The sequence below is a fragment of the Lactuca sativa genome, chromosome 3, assembly GCF_002870075.4.
Source record: "Lactuca sativa cultivar Salinas chromosome 3, Lsat_Salinas_v11, whole genome shotgun sequence".
In the NCBI taxonomy this organism is placed as follows: Eukaryota; Viridiplantae; Streptophyta; class Magnoliopsida; order Asterales; family Asteraceae; genus Lactuca; species Lactuca sativa.
This window is the reverse complement of record NC_056625.2, coordinates 59040306-59057726: the sequence shown is the minus strand read 5'-3', so window position 1 is coordinate 59057726 and position 17421 is coordinate 59040306. Positions and strand designations below refer to the sequence as shown.

Below are 17421 nucleotides of genomic sequence, written 5' to 3'. Positions count from 1 at the left end.
AATCCTTAGGCTCTTTTTGATTACGTAGAAACGAATCGGATCGACTCGACTGATATGATAGATGGAATGGTAGCTTAACCCTATTGGAATGTGTATGATAAAATGTAAACTTAAAGTTTAGTAAATTCACGAGTTAAAATAATATAAAATTCAAAGGGGGTGAAGTTTTGGGTGCAACAACTCGTTTAGGATTCTTTCATTGATTTTTGTTTGAAAGGGGGCAAATTTTTGGGTGTCACACTTGATAAAAAATTTCCAAGAGGTTGACCTGGTATTCTTGAGGTTCTCGACCAAAGAGTTGACTGACATTTACAGTGTGATCGATTAAGGAGTGAATTTGAGGTGACAATTTCCTTGGATTAAGCAAAAGGGCAAACTAGAAGTGATCAAGTGTTAGATCAATCAAGGTTTTCACAAATTTTGATTGATCAAGAAATGGGCGTTGAAGAAAAAGATAGTAGATCATACGAGTGTATATTAAGATGTTTGATACAAAAAAAAAAGTTGCAACGGTCTTTTTATTTAATAACATTGAAAGTGCGAACATAATGTTTATGGGGAAGAATAATATGTGGCACATCAAGATTTGGCTCAAGGCGTGGGCATTTCCAAAGCAACAAAGAATGTGGTTTCCACTTGACGAGGAAAGGCCCCCAAGTGTGGGTGAGACATGGGTTATTTCTGTTTTACTTGTTTTAAGTAATTAGGTTTTGACTATTTTTTTGGTTTTGGTTTCTCTCCTCTCTAGCATTCGACTTTGACCAACCTTCGACTTCAAACTCCACTTAAGGTGATCTCGTCACCTATGATGATCACTCTTAATCATGTTTAGTCTTGCTATCATGTTTATTTCTTTGTAATTTATGTGCTTTGAGTTTAGACTTGTCATCTTTCTATTTCTAAATAGTTTTCAGAAAGATTTTATTTTTTTTAATTTTATCAACGTTGTGGCAATCTTTGTCTAGTTTGTGGTGCGACTCATCAGAGTTTGGCAATTGGTTGTTGGTGAATTTTTTAATTGTATTTAGGTGTAATTGATTAACTTGTTGATCAAAATCAATATTGATAAATATTAAACATGTAAGGAATGTGCGGAGTGTATATTTGTTTAAGTTTGTTCAAGATTTAAAATACATTGTCATTTATGGGCGAAGCCCTGAACAAACGGGGGTCTGGGGGCATCGTTCCTGGGGAGCAGGGTCCAAGTGGCGGCAGCCCCTCGCGGGGTCCAAGCGGTTGAGCTGGAGACAGTTTTGAACTTTGTTTTGACTCTTATTAAATTAAACTCATTTTGTTTTGGACTTTGTTTTGACTCTTATTAAAATACATAAAAAATCTAAATTATTAAAAATGAACCCGTGTTTTGACTCTTATTAAAATACCCATTTTTATGACAATTTTTTTCTGTTGGAGACAGTTTTAGGATAGAAAACTAATTTCTGACAATTTTTCTGATAAATGTGATTTATAACTAATTTTGGTCTTATTTTTTGGTACTTACGAAAATCATAACTTCTCATTCTTTGTTCATGTTCCTTTTCCTGTTCCCTCATAATTAGAGTTTCATCTAATTGAAGATTATAGAGTATCATCCAAATATTTAAATTTGAAAATGATTACAAAATTTTTAAAAATTTCAAATGTTTTTACCCCAAAATCTCTATCATTGGTATTCCTATCGAAGGGTTTGAGTGGATATGGATTCCTGGATTGTCTATCCATAGTTTACGGATTTGAATTTGGTTTGGAGGAATACACCGTCACTTAAGGATGTGTTTGTATTGAATATAACGTTTTACGTTAAGGTGGAGTTTTGTGAGTCTTTTTGTGATAAAGATACTAAATCTAGGGACCATTACTATAAATAAGGAATAAGTGATTTTGATCCATTTACTTGTTAGGCATATACACTGAACACTTTCCATCATAGTTTTGGAGTTTTGTTTCCTTAATCTCTTTCGTACTTTCCTTTGTTTTTTTATTATGCATCCATCACACACAAATAAGATTGTTGATTACTTGGCCATTCTTTGTTCATTCTTGTTGCAATTTTTCCATAACTATTGTTTTGTTTCCGTTATCGAACAACCACTAATAACGTAGAATACCAATATTTTCAATATAAAATAATTGTATGTAACCTATTATTATTTTTTTTCTAACAACCAATAATATCATCTGGAACAATTACTAGCAATAGATTTTCAAACCACAATATGTATTAGACCTAGTCCTAGATGCTGGGTTATCTTTTTTCAAACAATGAACGTTGTGGATATGCATAAGAAAACATGACAAACTATTCATATGGCAGCTTCATCTCATGTGGTTAGTTGGTACCCACATCATCATAAAACAATGCTAAACTTAAAACAATTGAGTGATGCATTTTATCAAACAGTTAAAATGCATACCTGATATCCAACATATTTTGAACTTCTTCAACAAAAACTCATCTTCCAACTGAAAAGATCAAGCGCTACAAGATTGTCAAATGACATTATTTGAATAAAAATTGGATTAAAATTGGAGATGCGGGGTATCGATCCCCGTACCTCTCGCATGCTAAGCGAGCGCTCTACCATCTGAGCTACATCCCCATTTTGATTCCTTTTTTCTTGAAACGACTCAAAAACCCAGAATAATTATCACAAATTTTAATGAACCTTTTTATGTTTGATTCGACATAATCTGAACCAATGCCAACATAATTTCACCTTCCGGTAAAAAAGCTCAAGCGCTTTCAATGTAGAAGCCAATCCTCCTACATCTCCCATGCTTTGAATTTATTGATCTCTTCAATTTAGATTCACATTAAAGACTGAAATATAATTAAAAAAAAAAATCATAAAGTTTGGAGATGCGGGGTATCGATCCCCGTACCTCTCGCATGCTAAGCGAGCGCTCTACCATCTGAGCTACATCCCCATGTGCTTCTGGATTTCTAACTCATAATATCTGAACTTATTCTTATGAAAAAGACCAATCAAAAATTGAAAATAGCAAGATACTTTTCTGTTTCATACAAAATCGCTACTTTTAATATACTTAGAGTTTGATATTGACAAATAAAGATGCATGCCTTATGAAAATCCAACTATTTTCTAGAAGGGTTCTGATGGTAACACAACAATTTTTTTTTTTGTATGTTAGAAAATTAAAAAAGAAAACGATATTGATTTTAGTTTAAACTTGTATTATTATTTTGTTAAAAAAATGCAAACAAACGTTATCATTGATAATAATTTGGTTTTATAAATTAAATATATGTCCAAACAAAATTTAATAGAAATGTCATATTTTGTTTGATGAAATACAACCGTTCGAAATCATTTTTTGTCGAGAAAATTATATACTAGTGGCTGATTCCACTTTTCCTGTTTCTTATGATTATTCTTCCTAAAAATCAATCGAACTTAGCCAATCCATCGAAAACTTCCCCCAACAGCCAATTTCTTCCAACATTATACTTTCTTAATCTTCACTTTTTCCCAACATTTTAGCTTTCTCGGATTAACTATTTTTCGAGTTCTTCAATCAACTTGACCAATTCCCATATAAGGGATTCATTTTTTCCTGCATTTGGGGGTCAGAAATGGGCTAAGAAATTTCATATCTTTTTGTCTTAATTGGGTTTGAATCTTTTCGAATCATCTTGAAGGCAAAAAGATTTGTGGGTTTCTTTTAAGTTGTGTTTCTGATTCTCAATTGGCAGAGAAATCTTGTGGAATTTATCCGAGAAAGAAATCGGGGGTTTGTTTGGAGATTCATTGTAAAACAAGAATCATAAAAGATTGGAAATTTCATGAAATTTTGATTATTGTCAGCATCCGGGTTTGATTAGAGACTCGATTTGTAGGTTAAAGATCACATTATTGTTGGGAATTTAGTGAGGTTTTGAATCTTTATATATTGCAAAAGCAAAAGGGATTTGAGCTTGTGTGGGGATAGATTTATAGGCTTGAATCAATGTTCAAATCGGCGTAATTTTGTAAACAAAACATTGATTCAAATGAAAAGGGCAGTTTCATGGAATGCAACAGTGTCGTACGCCAAAAGGCTTGGTTATGTAGGCGTTTTTGTAGCTCTTTTTTGTGTGTTTTTGGTTGATCTTTTGGAAGGAAATCATTGGATCCATAAAAAAGCATCATATGACAATGGACCCGATTGGAGACCTCAATATATCGACCACAATGCAGTATGATCGATCATTCCCAATCTCTTTAAAAACTTATATCCCTAGTTATTGTCTAGCATTTGATTCTTCATTATGATTATTTGCAGTTTGAACAAAATCCTATAGATAGCGACGATTTTAATCTACTTTACTTAAAGTCCAAAACATCAAAATCCAACGATGAAAAACAAGGGTGGCAAGAAAAGCTTTTCAAATCATATCATTGTGATGATCATGATCATGATCATTTTGAGAAGAAGGAATGCCCTGCTCATGAGGACCCTTCAAGCTCACCATCTATGGTCAAACGGTCTCCTATTCGGGCCCTACTTACATCACATAATGAATTGCAGAATTCCTACCATAGACCATCTCGTAAGCTTATAGATTTGGGAGGGTTAGGTGGATCAGCTGTATTGATAGTTGTTGTGGTGTCGACTGTGGTGGCAACATTGGGTGTTTTTGCAGTCGTCTTGTTTTGTTGTGTTGGACGTGACGCTCTTAAACCCGCGGCTAAAGGACAAAAGGACAATAAACTTGTTGTCGACGTAGGCTCTAAGGGCTCTAAAACTGAATTAGGTTATATTTTGTTCGATTATACTTTAGTTGGTGTATAATGTTCATGTTGGATAGTGTAGGGACCTCTGAGGTGTTAAGAGTCCGACTCCTGATGAATGTTAGTTAGATATTTAGAGTCTTAGTTTTTTTGTTTCAAAAAGAGCTTTAAGAAGAGAGGCAGACAACAAGAATATATATAGAGACAGATAAAACGTATGTGACCGATGTATAACAATAACAATTATCATGTTCACAAAGATCCATATAAGTTTATGAACATATAATTATATAGAATTGCTTCGACGATCAATTAAAAAGAGTGAAATGTTTTTAGGCTTGATTTTCGTTGAAAAGCCTTAGTTGTCATGTACATAAGAAATAGTAAAAGGCAAAAGAGGTCCCTATAACATCCCACATGAACATTATACACCAATAATTTTCTTCAAGCATCTTAAATGCGATTATTGGTTAATCATTTTTTCAGTTGATATAACTTCGTGGGTTTTTTATTTTTTTTATTAAAGGTCCTTCACAAAAAACCATGAGTGAAGTGTCGGTTCGGCCTCCGAAGACCACCAATTTGGCCAACGACAACCATCATCCATCGGAAACAGGACCTTTACCACTCCCACCAGGAAAAACCACTCTTCGAGGACCAGGAAAACCTTGCCGTCGATTACCAGGACAAGCCTCTTTCCAATCACCAGCACCGCCGCCGCCGCCTCCTCCACCACCAGGTCGAAAAGCTCCACCATCACCTCCTACATTACCTACCGCTCCAGTACCACCACCACCGCCTCCGGGTGGTCCCCCTGCTCCACCAAAACCAAGTAATATGAAAACACATGTATCCGGAAAGCAAACACAAACCACTGTTAAAGATGAAAAGAAACATGATGGAGATTCTGATAGCCCAAAAGTAAAGTTAAAGCCGTTTTTCTGGGACAAGGTGAATGCTGTTCAGGGTCGTTCTATGGTTTGGCACCATCTTAAAGATGGATCTTTCCAGTAAGCCTCTAAATTTTTACAGATATATCTGTATATATATAAAATGTATATACTAAAATCTTTAAAAACGAACAGGTTGAATGAGGAAACGATGGTGGGTCTATTCGGATATGTGGCTGCTCAAAACAAGAAAGAACGTAATGGGAAGATGGAATCGAACTTACATCCGCAAGCCAAGTTGATTCAGATCATCGACGTAAAAAAATCTCAGAACTTAGCGATTCTTTTAAGAGCATTGAACGTGACCACTGAACAAGTCTGTGAAGCTGTCAAAAAAGGTGATTTCGTTAATCGTAATGTTCGTTGTCTTTTATGTCTCTCAAATTCTAATTCTCATCGTATGTAATCGTTAATATCTGTGTAACTCAGGTACCCAACTTCCCGTTGATCTTATTTCAACTCTGTTGAAAATGGCACCAAATCAAGAAGAAGAACTAAAACTCCGGTTATATAACGGAGACATTAACCAACTTGGCCTTTCCGAACGTTTTCTCAAAGACTTGGTTGAAATCCCATTTGCGTTTAAACGACTTGAAGCTTTGTTGTTCATGGGTGCCCTTCACGAGGATTACCATATGGCTAAAGAATCATTCGCGACGTTGGAGGTATTAATATAACATTTTGAATATATCGTTTACGAGGGTAATTCTATAATTTCACAGTAACTCAACGGAATTACAGGTAGCTTGCGACAAACTTATAAGCAGCAGACTCTTCCTCCGGCTACTAGAAGCGGTTTTGAAGACGGGAAATCGAATGAACGATGGTACGTATCGTGGTGGAGCCCAAGCGTTCAAGCTGGATACGCTTTTGAAGCTTTCGGATGTGAAAGGGACCGATGGAAAAACGACGCTTTTGTCGTTTGTGGTTCAAGAAATAATCCGATATGAAGGAATTAAAGTGGCTAGAACACGAGGTCTTGATCTAACCCAACAAACACCAGAATCTTTAAAAAAACTTGGTATGGAGGTTGTGTCGAAGCTAAGTGAGGAGCTCAACGACGTGAAAAAAGCAGCACTCATTGACGGTGATAATCTAACAACGACGGTTTCAAAATTGGGGAACATGATGAAGAAAACGAAAGAGTTTATGAGTGACGAGATGACAACCGCCGAAGGAGCTACGGAGTTTAATGACGCTCTCACGAGGTTTATGGAGTATGCAGAAGCCGATATCACATGGATGATCGAAGAAGAGAAACGGATAATGGCGATGGTGAAGAACACCGGGAATTATTTTCATGGACAGTCGGGGAAAGACGAAGGGTTAAGGTTGTTTTCGATCGTTCGTGGTTTCTTGCAGATTTTGGATACGACGTGTAACGAAGTAAGAAAAACATTGGCGATGCAGACGAGGATGGAGGCACTGCGGTCGCCGGCATCCGATGAAAATGGGAGAAAAAATAAACGGTGGCAGAAGACTAGGAATAGGATTATGTTCATGAAAGATGCTGTCAACATGATACTTGAAGCACTTTATGATGATGAAGAGACGCCACGTGCTCCTCATGATCTACCGGCTTTGTCGGTGACTTGTGAGCCGGGACAAATTCCAACACCGCCTGCTTTACCGAGTGTTCGTGATAAATTAGTTCGCCTGGCTTTGAATAATCAGAAATTGGATGATTCTGATTCAGATTCAGGTGATTGGAGTTCTGATGACGACGAGGAAATGTACCCTAATCAAAACCTTACCAAAAGGTCTTCACGAAAAGTGGGTGATTTAGATGCCGATGATTGGAATTTAGACGATGATGATGAAACAATGGAGTTGGGACCATTTGATTTTGAAGAAACAAATCGACAGTCGTCAACATCGGATGTTGAGAATGGAGTAGTCATCCCGGTGAAACATATGGATGATTCCGATGTAAATGGTTGGCATTCAGATGATGAAAGAATTATTCAGAGTCAAAACGAGACACAACATTTGCCGGAATTGCCTGTTGCTAAAGAGCCGGAATCATTTGATGTTGGAAAAACAAACATAAAGTCATCGACATCGGATATTAAGAATGGAGAAACAAATCGACAGTCGTCAACATCAGATGTTGAGAATGGAGTAGTCATCCCGGTGAAACCGATGGATGATTCTTGGCATTCAGATGATAACATAATACAACAGAGTCAAAATGAGGTACGACATACGTCGGAATTACATGTTGTTGAAGAGCTGAAATCATTTGATTTTGAAGAAACAAACCGACAATTGTTGACATCGGATAATGAGAATGGAATACTCATCCCGGTGAAACATGATTCTGATGTAGATGGTTGGCATTCAGATGATGACGGAATAGAGCAGAGTCAAAACGAGGCACGCCATACTAAGGAATTACCTATTGCTGAAGAGACGGAACCATTTGATATTGAAGTAACAAACCGACAGTTGTCAACATCATATTTTGAGAATGAAGTATTGATCCCGGTGAAGCGAATGGAGGATTCCAATGTAGATGGTTGGCATTCAGATAATGACGGAATAGCGCAAAGTCAAAACAAGGCACAACATACGCCAGAATTACCTGTTGTTGAAGAGTCGGAACCATTTGATATTGAAGTAACAAATCGGCAATTGGCGACATCGGATTTTAAGAATGAAGTATTGATCCCGGTGATGCAAATGGAGGATTCTGATGTAGATGACTGGCATTCAGATGATGGAATTGAGAATATTCAAAAAGAGGCACGACATACGCCAGAATTACCTGTTGCTGAAGAGCCTGAACCTTTTGATTTTGAAGAAACAACCCGACAATCTTCCACATCGGATATTGAGAATGAGGTATTGATCCCGATGAAGGTGATGGATGATTCTGATGTAGATGATTGGCATTCAGAAGATGGCGGAATAGATCATAGTAAAAAAGAAAGCCTACATTCGTCGGAATTACCTATTGTTGAAGGGTCAGAACCATTTGATTTTGAAGAAACAAACAGACGGTCATCGACATCATATTTTGAGAATGAAGTACCAATCCCAGTGAAGCGGATGGATGATTCTGATGTAGAAGATTGGCATTCAGATGATGACGGAATAGAGCAGAATCAAAACGAGGCACAACATACACTAGAATCACCTGAAGAGACAAGTCAAAGATCATCAGACTCTAAGGATAGTGTAGTGGATTTTTCAGATGCAAATGGATGGAGTGCAATCGATAAGATATTGCCGACGAGGATCGAAGATGAACAAAGCCCAATGGGTGATTCAAGTATAGATGATAACGAGAGCGTGTATGCGACACCATAAAGTTTTGATCGATGTATTTATTGTGAAAGTTATTTGTTTGACCATTAGACTTCTACTGATCCTTTGACATCCACGGGTCCTATTCATTAGACTATAAAACAGTTCTAGCTTTCATTGAGGATAGAGTAAATATTATTGTTACTTTTTGAAGTTCAAAAAGCTTTATTCCGCTTTGACAAATGTCGTAGGTTAATTTAAGATGGTATTTAATTATTTAGAAGAACCGTTATGATAAGAAATTAATTCCTGGGAAGCAGCCTATTCGATCCCTCGATTCTTGTGACAATCCAGCCAAATCGTTCCTCATCTGAGAGACCACAAAAAATTGTTGAACTTTGATTTGTTGTTGTGTTTATGAATCTGATTTTTAATCGGTAAGCTTCTTGTATGCTAGTCTTGGTTTCTTCCAAAAGTAATTAATCATTCCTTATATGATTCATTGTTTTAGGAAAGGGAGTTGATGTGATGGAATTTATGTTATTGTTCAGTTTGTATGATATATTCGTCTTCAGTCTCTATTAACACCATGTCTAATATCACTAGCATCAATTGTTGATGTAGATAATTGTGATGTATTGATTGTGTTTGCTAATATGATTTTGATTTTCATTGTGTTTGCTAATGTGATATGTACTTTAAGAAACACTAGCCGTTTACCCGCGCTAAGCGACAGGTGAAAATAATTTTTCTAGAAATTAATTTCTACATACAATTGGTTATTTAAAAATAAAATGTATTATTTTTGTGTTTATATTAAGAATCGAAAAAGTTTGTAAGTGAGTTTAATAAATTCAAACTTCTATTATCTTGGTGGTTCATTGGATATTCTGTAGTTATTACATAAAAAATGATGGTATTAACTTATATATAAGTTTTGCCTAAATGATAATAAAATTTTTAATTGAAGATAGATATATTAAATTCTTATGGTTGACAATAAAAATTATGATATCGATAACACACTATCAGTAACAAATTATATAGAAACAAAGGATATTCCATTTATTTATTATTTAGTTTTAAAGTGGGTTTTCCTTCAAAAACCCCTCATTTCATAGTATCTGCATCTCATATGAGGGTGGAAATGTTGTGGAGGTTAGATATACTTCAATAGGTCTTATAAATACTCACATACAATTAGTCTTTTTAGACAATACACTTTGCAATACTCAACTGTCAAGTATACAAAAACCATGTTTCATATGATTATAGCCACTACTTAATCATTTAGAAACTAATTTAATGTTTTTCATTTCTAGCATTCAACAAATATCAAATATCTCTATTTATAGTAAAACATATTATTAAAACATAATATGTGATGAATCCTACAATAAATAAAATTCAAGAAGACTTTATTCTCCATTAAAACAAAACAAAAAAAAATACAGGTAAATAAAATAAAACATTACCAATAATAATGAACCTCATAAAGGGGATTTAGAGGTAAAATCATCTGATTGTAACACAATTACCCATATGATACCATTCATATTGTAAGACAACTTTCAATAGACCACCATAATGCTTAACGTTACATTCTCAAACACATGAATCACAAAACAAAGAATAAGGGACAACAAAGATCTTAAAATGAGTGACAATTATCTAATCCATAGGGTACCAAACAAATCAATATTCCAACTCCAGCAAGACACCAAAGTGCATAAGTAGGTAAAAACTTGAGTACCAATAGGCCTTGACTAAAAAAGGAGGAAAACTTGAGTTATAAGGGTATAATTGTCCATAAACATCCTAAAACTCCATTCCAAATCATATTGGAGGCATTTCACTTGTCCAGTTCCATAATTGTAATAAAAGACATATTAAGCATGTTGAGCAACCTCCGAGCCAAAGACCATTGATCACAAGGATTGATCCAACCAAGAAAAAATGTAGTGTATCCATTACCTCATAGTCTGGACTGGTCAAAGACTAACATCATGGAATTGCTTAATAGATATTGTATTCCTTCACAATAAAGTTTAGTTAATAAAGTAATCAAAACAAAGAAAATGACTTCAGTGTCGACAAAAATATCAATGGAAGAAGATCTTACACTGTGCTGATTTCTAACCATGTTTTATTTGCATCTTTTCCATCAAATTCTTCAATGGTTTCATTTCCAACAAAGGAATATTGAGCAATTCTATGAACAACCTCTTCAAAGTAGAAGATGCATATGTATTGTCTGAACCAATATGAACGGAAGATGCAGCTGTGATGCCTAATAATATCCAAGAATGTATGATTATATGCACACCATAGACTAAGAGTTGTAAAAAAAATTTGGTTGCAATTCAAGCTCTTTACCCGTCTTTTTTATTCATACTTTTGTAGCATTTTATACATACTAAACATGTATTTTGTCTTGTATTAAAAGTATCTACAATATGATAAATCCAAAACTTGTTTACTTTTACTCATTCTTGTAACATCAAGAATTACATGTAATCATATAATTACAATTCTTAGAGAGGACAGTCCATGTCAAATTGTCAACACAAAAAGTCACTTTCTACCATTGCAATAATAGTTTTCTCATTGATGACAACTCTTCCCTGAAAATAGAGAAAACAGACATGGTAGAACACATTATAACAGAAAACAAAACAAAGGTTTATATCTTATGCTCAGTTTTTAAAATATCATCATACCTTCCCAAAAAGCATCCCATCAGCCCCTGAAGTGAATAAAAACTCCTAACTTGGTGCAAAAACAAGAAAATGACCCGTAAGCACAAAGACACACGTATAGTCTATTAATAGGTAAAAACAAAAAATAACAACAAACAAAAACATGGTCAACTCAAGGAAATGTTAGTTTATGTAGAAAAAAACTATTTAGTTGGAGTAGAATAATAGTTATCATGTTTTAAGGATCATGAATAAGTTACCAAAATGATATCATTTCATAGGTAAAGTTCCAGATACTTATTTTATGTCATTTTTCGTTGGAATAAGCGGTTGATTGTATGTTGTTTAAGAATTACAAATATCTAATTGTTAAAATTTAATGAGCTCGGTTAACCTTTGTCTTGGTGTTTGAGAACTTGCTTGTGGATGTTGGTGGTGCAATACATTCATCTTAACAACAAAGATAATCACTTGTGCTCCCTGATAAATCCATGTCCAGTCCCATCCTTCTCAACAAAATTACACTTGTTTATCCTTCTCAACTCTCTCATCCTCCTTCCTTTCTCACCTATAGATCCAATAAGCAAATAACTATGGGGAAGAATGTATATAACAATTTATTCCAAATTAAAAATCATTAAGAGCTATTTTCAACTCTCCTATCCTCCTTCCCTTCTCACCTGATAGATCGAATAAGAAAACAACCATGGGGAAGAATGTGTAGAACAATTTATTCCAATTTAACGATCATTAAGAGCTATTTTTTAGAAACCAAAATGGCATACCAATAATACGTTCAGAGAAAATAAATCAAATATAGAAGAAACATATTACCTTTTTCGTAAAGGGATTAACAGGGTCTTTGTCAATGTCAACGATTAGTTAGAGATTATTTGTAGAGGTGAGAGCGATCGTGTTGTTAGTGATGACGAGTGGTGGTATGTCTTTAGATTAAGGGTTTATAGAAAGATAGAAATAGAGACGGATTATCACGAGTTTATGGGGCGGAGGCTGGGTGGAGCGGTTGGTGGTGGGAGAAACGAAAAATAGGTGGTGGTGTGCTATTGGTTCGTGATTTGGGGATTGAATAGTGTGCCATGTTTTTGGTGTCAGGAGGCGGTGGTAGAGGCGACTTAGCATTTGGGTATCGACGGAAGGTAAAAAATCTTTCGTGATGGTTTTTTGTGTGTTTAGTTTCCCAGTGGCTGATGAGAAAGAGGAGATAATGGAGTTTAGAACAGAGGGGGCGGTGGACGCAGGTTAGGTAAAGGTGAATTTCCAAGGCATCGACCATCCATTTCGGTGACCACGTAAGGATTAATGGGGAAAGGATGGATGGTGAGACACTTCTAGTTTGTATGGGCGGCGTTAAGAAGTTGGTGGTAACAAAGGGTTGCCGGAGACCGAAGAGAGCGAGGTGAGACGGAAGAGATGCGGTGTGACGGCAGACGGTGGTGTGTAGATGAGATTAGGGTTTTCAATATCTTTTGGTAATGTGTAAAATACATTTAGGCATGCGTTTTTACGTTTAGATTGTATGCTTAATATGATTGTACATGATGTTCAAATAGTTATACCTCTTAAATTTCAAGAAATGGGCAATATGTGAAACAACCCCAAAATCACGACTAAAAATTTCCTTTAAAAACATTACTAAAACCATAGTTATAAAACCATAACATAAGTCATAACATAAATTTGGAGTATCAATTCAAAACATGTTCTTATTATCAGAGTAAACATCCCAGGCTAACTAACTATGGGGTGTGTGCCATGCGATCACCCCGATCTCTTCCCTCCGCTACCGAAAGTACCTGAAACCAAAACTGAAACTGTAAGCACGAAGCTTAGTGTGTTCCCCAACCTACCACATACCATGCACATAACATACTGCAAATACTGGGCCTCGCCAACTACCTCGGTCCCCGCCCGCTACAACATGCCCCGCCTGGCTTCGAGCTCCGCTCGGTGTATATATATGTTTCTCTTAGGCCCGCCTGTCCCTGGGCCCCACCCGCTAACATATACTAACATACAATCATATCATAACACATAAACTGAAACATATACTATTGGATCCTGTTCTAAGGCCTCGCCTATCTTGGGCCCCGCCCTTGTCCTGCTACTGATGAGTCATGAAACCCCATCCACGCTCCTACTGATAGTGAGATATGGGCCCAGCCCATACTCACTCCCTTCCTACTTTGGGCCTCACCCCTGCTCTACTGCTAATGAGATATGGAAAACCGTCCACAGTCTGCTATTGGTGAGATACGGGACCTCGCCCACACTCACCTCCCTACCAGACACATACATGTATCACACATATAACAGGTATAAACTATCATGTAAACCGTTCCTTGGGCACCCGCCCGCTAACACTGGACCTTAGTCCTAAATATCATATTAGCATACAATGCCAAGGGCTAACCCCCGGGTCTTCCTACTTATAACTACATGGGCCGGCATTATGGCCTTAGACCCATTCACATAGTGAAGAGACTCACCTTGTACTGCTGAAGCTTTGACTGGTACCCTCCTGATTGCTATCCAATAACTCTCCGAATGGCGGCTCCTCTAGCTCCCCGAGCTACCAATATCAATATAACACTTAGTTCCAAATTGTCCTCCAGAAGTCATACCAAGTCAACTCTAGTCAAGTTAAAGTCAACCTTCCAGGTTGACCCTACTCGCTGAGTCACACTATTGACTCGTCGAGTTCATAAACTCAGAAAATCCTACAAGTCGTGACTCGACTGCCGAGTCACCCCATTAATCGTCAGGTCTTCCAATCTCCGAGTCATGTCCTGTCCAACTCACTGAGTCACCACTCAACTCACTGGTCTGACTCATAACCAGAAGAGATTAGGGTTTCGACCCGACTCGCCGAGTACACCTTCATCATCTTCATTTTTTCGATTACAGTCCATTCCATTGCTTCCCAATTTTAGATCTAGACTCCTAAGGCTAGCATTACATGTAAAGTTGCTAACTTTACGCGCATGCAAGGTGCTATGAAGCTAAAACACCAAATCTAAACTACAATGGAGGTCTAAGTCATGAAACGAATCCATAGCTGAGTAAAGCTTCTCACTCAGAGCTTTTAGAGCTCAGAAATGTTAAGATCTAATCTCTATTCGTCCTCAAAGGCTCGCGGGTTGACCTTGGAAATGGTCACAAAAGTGACAAGATACAAGCAAAGAAGGGGATCTAGATGATTAATAAATAAGGTATGAACTTCATAGCTTCAAATGATCTGAGATGTCACCCAAACTCTGGATCTACACTCCTTTCCTTGCTCCTTTCTCCTACAACCTTCAAGATGCACTCAAAAGGGACCTTAATCTTCTCACACAAGCTCAAGAATGAAGTTGGGTGGCTAGGGTTTCGTCTCTGGACAGTGGAGGCTGCAAATGAAGCCCTAGAAATGAGAATAGGGCATTTAAATAGAGCACCAAGTCCCGAAATTAGGGTTTCCCAACCCAAACCTGACTCATCGAGTCAGGTCTCACGACTCGCTGAGTTGACCCTTTGACTTAGGGCTTTCCTTTCCTTTCTTGGTGCTGCTGGACTAGGGGTGTTGCAATTATCCCCCACTTATTCAAGACTTCGTCCTCGAAGTCTGCCACTGCCAACTATCCTGCAATTTGCTCACCACGTCCCTACTCTGTGGATACGTTCCTCACTGGGTCCAATTCTCACGGAATTGCTTCCATTGGCCTTCTACCCGATCACTCGGAATAAAACTAGTCCTTGTAGGTAACAATGCTCAAGTACACTCTAATCCCGTTAATCCTGAGAACACCACTGACTCAACTGAAAATCCTTCTGGTACTCCCCGAGTACTTATGTTGGACATCCTAGGGGTTCACCCCCTCTTTCCTTGTGCATTTACTAGCCTTCCCAAGTCAACGTTCCATAACTAATCATTTCCTCTATCACTGTGAAGGACATATCCTTCGCGGTATCCATTTCTCCAGCCACTCCCCGTGCTGGTCATACTGCCGATACAACATGAATACTTCTTGCTACTATAACTTAGTGTTGCACCCATCCCAGCGAATGGATCAGATAATCCTTCGAGTAAGAGATTCATCCCTGCAATGGTTAGACTCAAACGAGAGCTGCACAACAGGGTCAAACCTTCCCTCTAAGATTATCCCACCCTGTTGTGACAGGCGTAGCACTCCTCAGTCAACTAGCTGTCTCATACCGTACTTCTTTATCATCACTTCCCTGCCTTAAAGTCCTGCCATTTCTCATCCGCCTTCCGAATGAACCGAGACCACCCTGGTCCCAACTGATTCTGCTGATAACTAGGTTACCGGATACCCACCGGTCACTACAAATGGCACAATCTCTTAGTCGCTCCCAACGACTTCCGAAGAAGCTTCAGCTGTCTAACTGCTCTATCTATCCTTCCACTCTGGCACTACAAGAATTGGGATCCTCGATCCCCTATCTGGACTCTAAGGTCCCTACCAGGTCCCACCTGCAGTGCTATAATCTCACGGGCCTCGCCCACGGGTCTCACCCGACTATATCCTAGAGCGGTCCTCTCATCTAGTCTACTCTGTCTAGCTACTGTCGCACGGGCCTCGCCCATAGGTCTCACCCAAACCGTACTACTGAGCAATCCTGCTCCCAGGTCTCACCCATACTGCCACTAACATACGGGCCACGCCCATGGGTCTCACCTAACTGCATCCTGGAGTGGTCTCTTCCAAGGTCTCACCTATCTAGGGCTATGCAGGCCAACTCCATACTAAACCTCAATAACTTAACTTCTCCTGATCCCTACCTTGCTAACTAAGAGATACGGGCCTCCGCCCACACTCCGTTAACTAAACTGCTAATGAATGCTACAGTTTACCCACAGTCTTACATCACTTCCCTCACTAACTTGTTGATGGGGAATGTTGCGGCTATCCCACAGTCCTACCACACCCTCCATGATGTCTCTACCACTGACTACTATTCTGAGGGCATCCTGACTCACCCAAGTCCTGCTAGCGGTCCTCCAACCTGATTTCCAAAACCATCCCTCATTCATCAAATATTACAACCACCTTGTAGTCTTACATCCTTACTATACCCACGTCCTTTCAAGAAAATCTTCAGCTTGGTTTCTCAAACCAATTGTCTACTAATCCCAAATACAAGAACCCGACGTTGGGAAGTTTTCCAAAATTCCCAACTCCTGAACCCACTCAACCCTTGGACTGTTGTTGCTTCCTTTTCGGAGGTCACTAGTCCTTCTAAATCTAGCATGCTACCGACCCTGAATACTTGAAGGGTTCTCCCCTACTTTGATCCTGCTAATACCTTACGACTCAGTGCTTGAAAAGGATTACCAATCCTTCATATCATCCATTAACTGATCTGTTGAACACCCCAAGCTTACCACAGCTAGGGATCTAACCGATCTATCCCCAAACGACACCTTCCTGAAACTAGCGAGACACTACCGAGTCTCGCGCATACATGCTACAACTACTACGTCCGAAGTAACCTGCTCTACAGGGGACATCCTGAACTATCATTCTAAATCCAAGGTATACAGATGGCATATAACTCAATCACAAGCAGGCCTCAAAATTCCAAAATATTATTATCCTTACTGATGCAGAACCATAACAATAAAATCATAACATAAGCTGATAGAGAGAGGAAGATTCATACCCGCAACCTGCTCTAAAGAACCCCTGAATCCTGCTTCTTTCCGAGGCCAGCGATGATACTGAGGTTGCCCATCCGTTGAGCGGGGCAATTTGCCCTGACATGACCAGG

At 38.1% G+C, this 17421-nt stretch overlaps 1 protein-coding gene and 2 non-coding genes across 3 annotated transcripts; 1 reads left to right on the top strand and 2 right to left on the bottom strand.

Annotated features, from left to right (window-relative positions):
* Window positions 1–2527: 2527 nt before the first annotated feature.
* On the bottom strand, window positions 2528–2600 carry TRNAA-AGC (transfer RNA alanine (anticodon AGC)). Its single transcript has one exon. It is a non-coding gene; the product is annotated as a tRNA-Ala (tRNA).
* A 255-nt stretch (window positions 2601–2855) lies between these two features.
* Window positions 2856–2928, bottom strand: TRNAA-AGC (transfer RNA alanine (anticodon AGC)). The gene has a single exon. It is a non-coding gene; the product is annotated as a tRNA-Ala (tRNA).
* A 2336-nt stretch (window positions 2929–5264) lies between these two features.
* LOC111902102 (uncharacterized) lies at window positions 5265–9113 on the top strand. Its single transcript, XM_042900132.2, has 4 exons — window positions 5265–5743; window positions 5819–6021; window positions 6113–6348; window positions 6425–9113. Exons 1-4 carry the CDS (start codon window positions 5277–5279, stop codon window positions 8993–8995), a joined length of 3477 nt encoding a protein of 1158 aa, XP_042756066.1. The 5' UTR covers window positions 5265–5276; the 3' UTR covers window positions 8996–9113.
* The last annotated feature ends 8308 nt before the right edge of the window (window positions 9114–17421 follow it).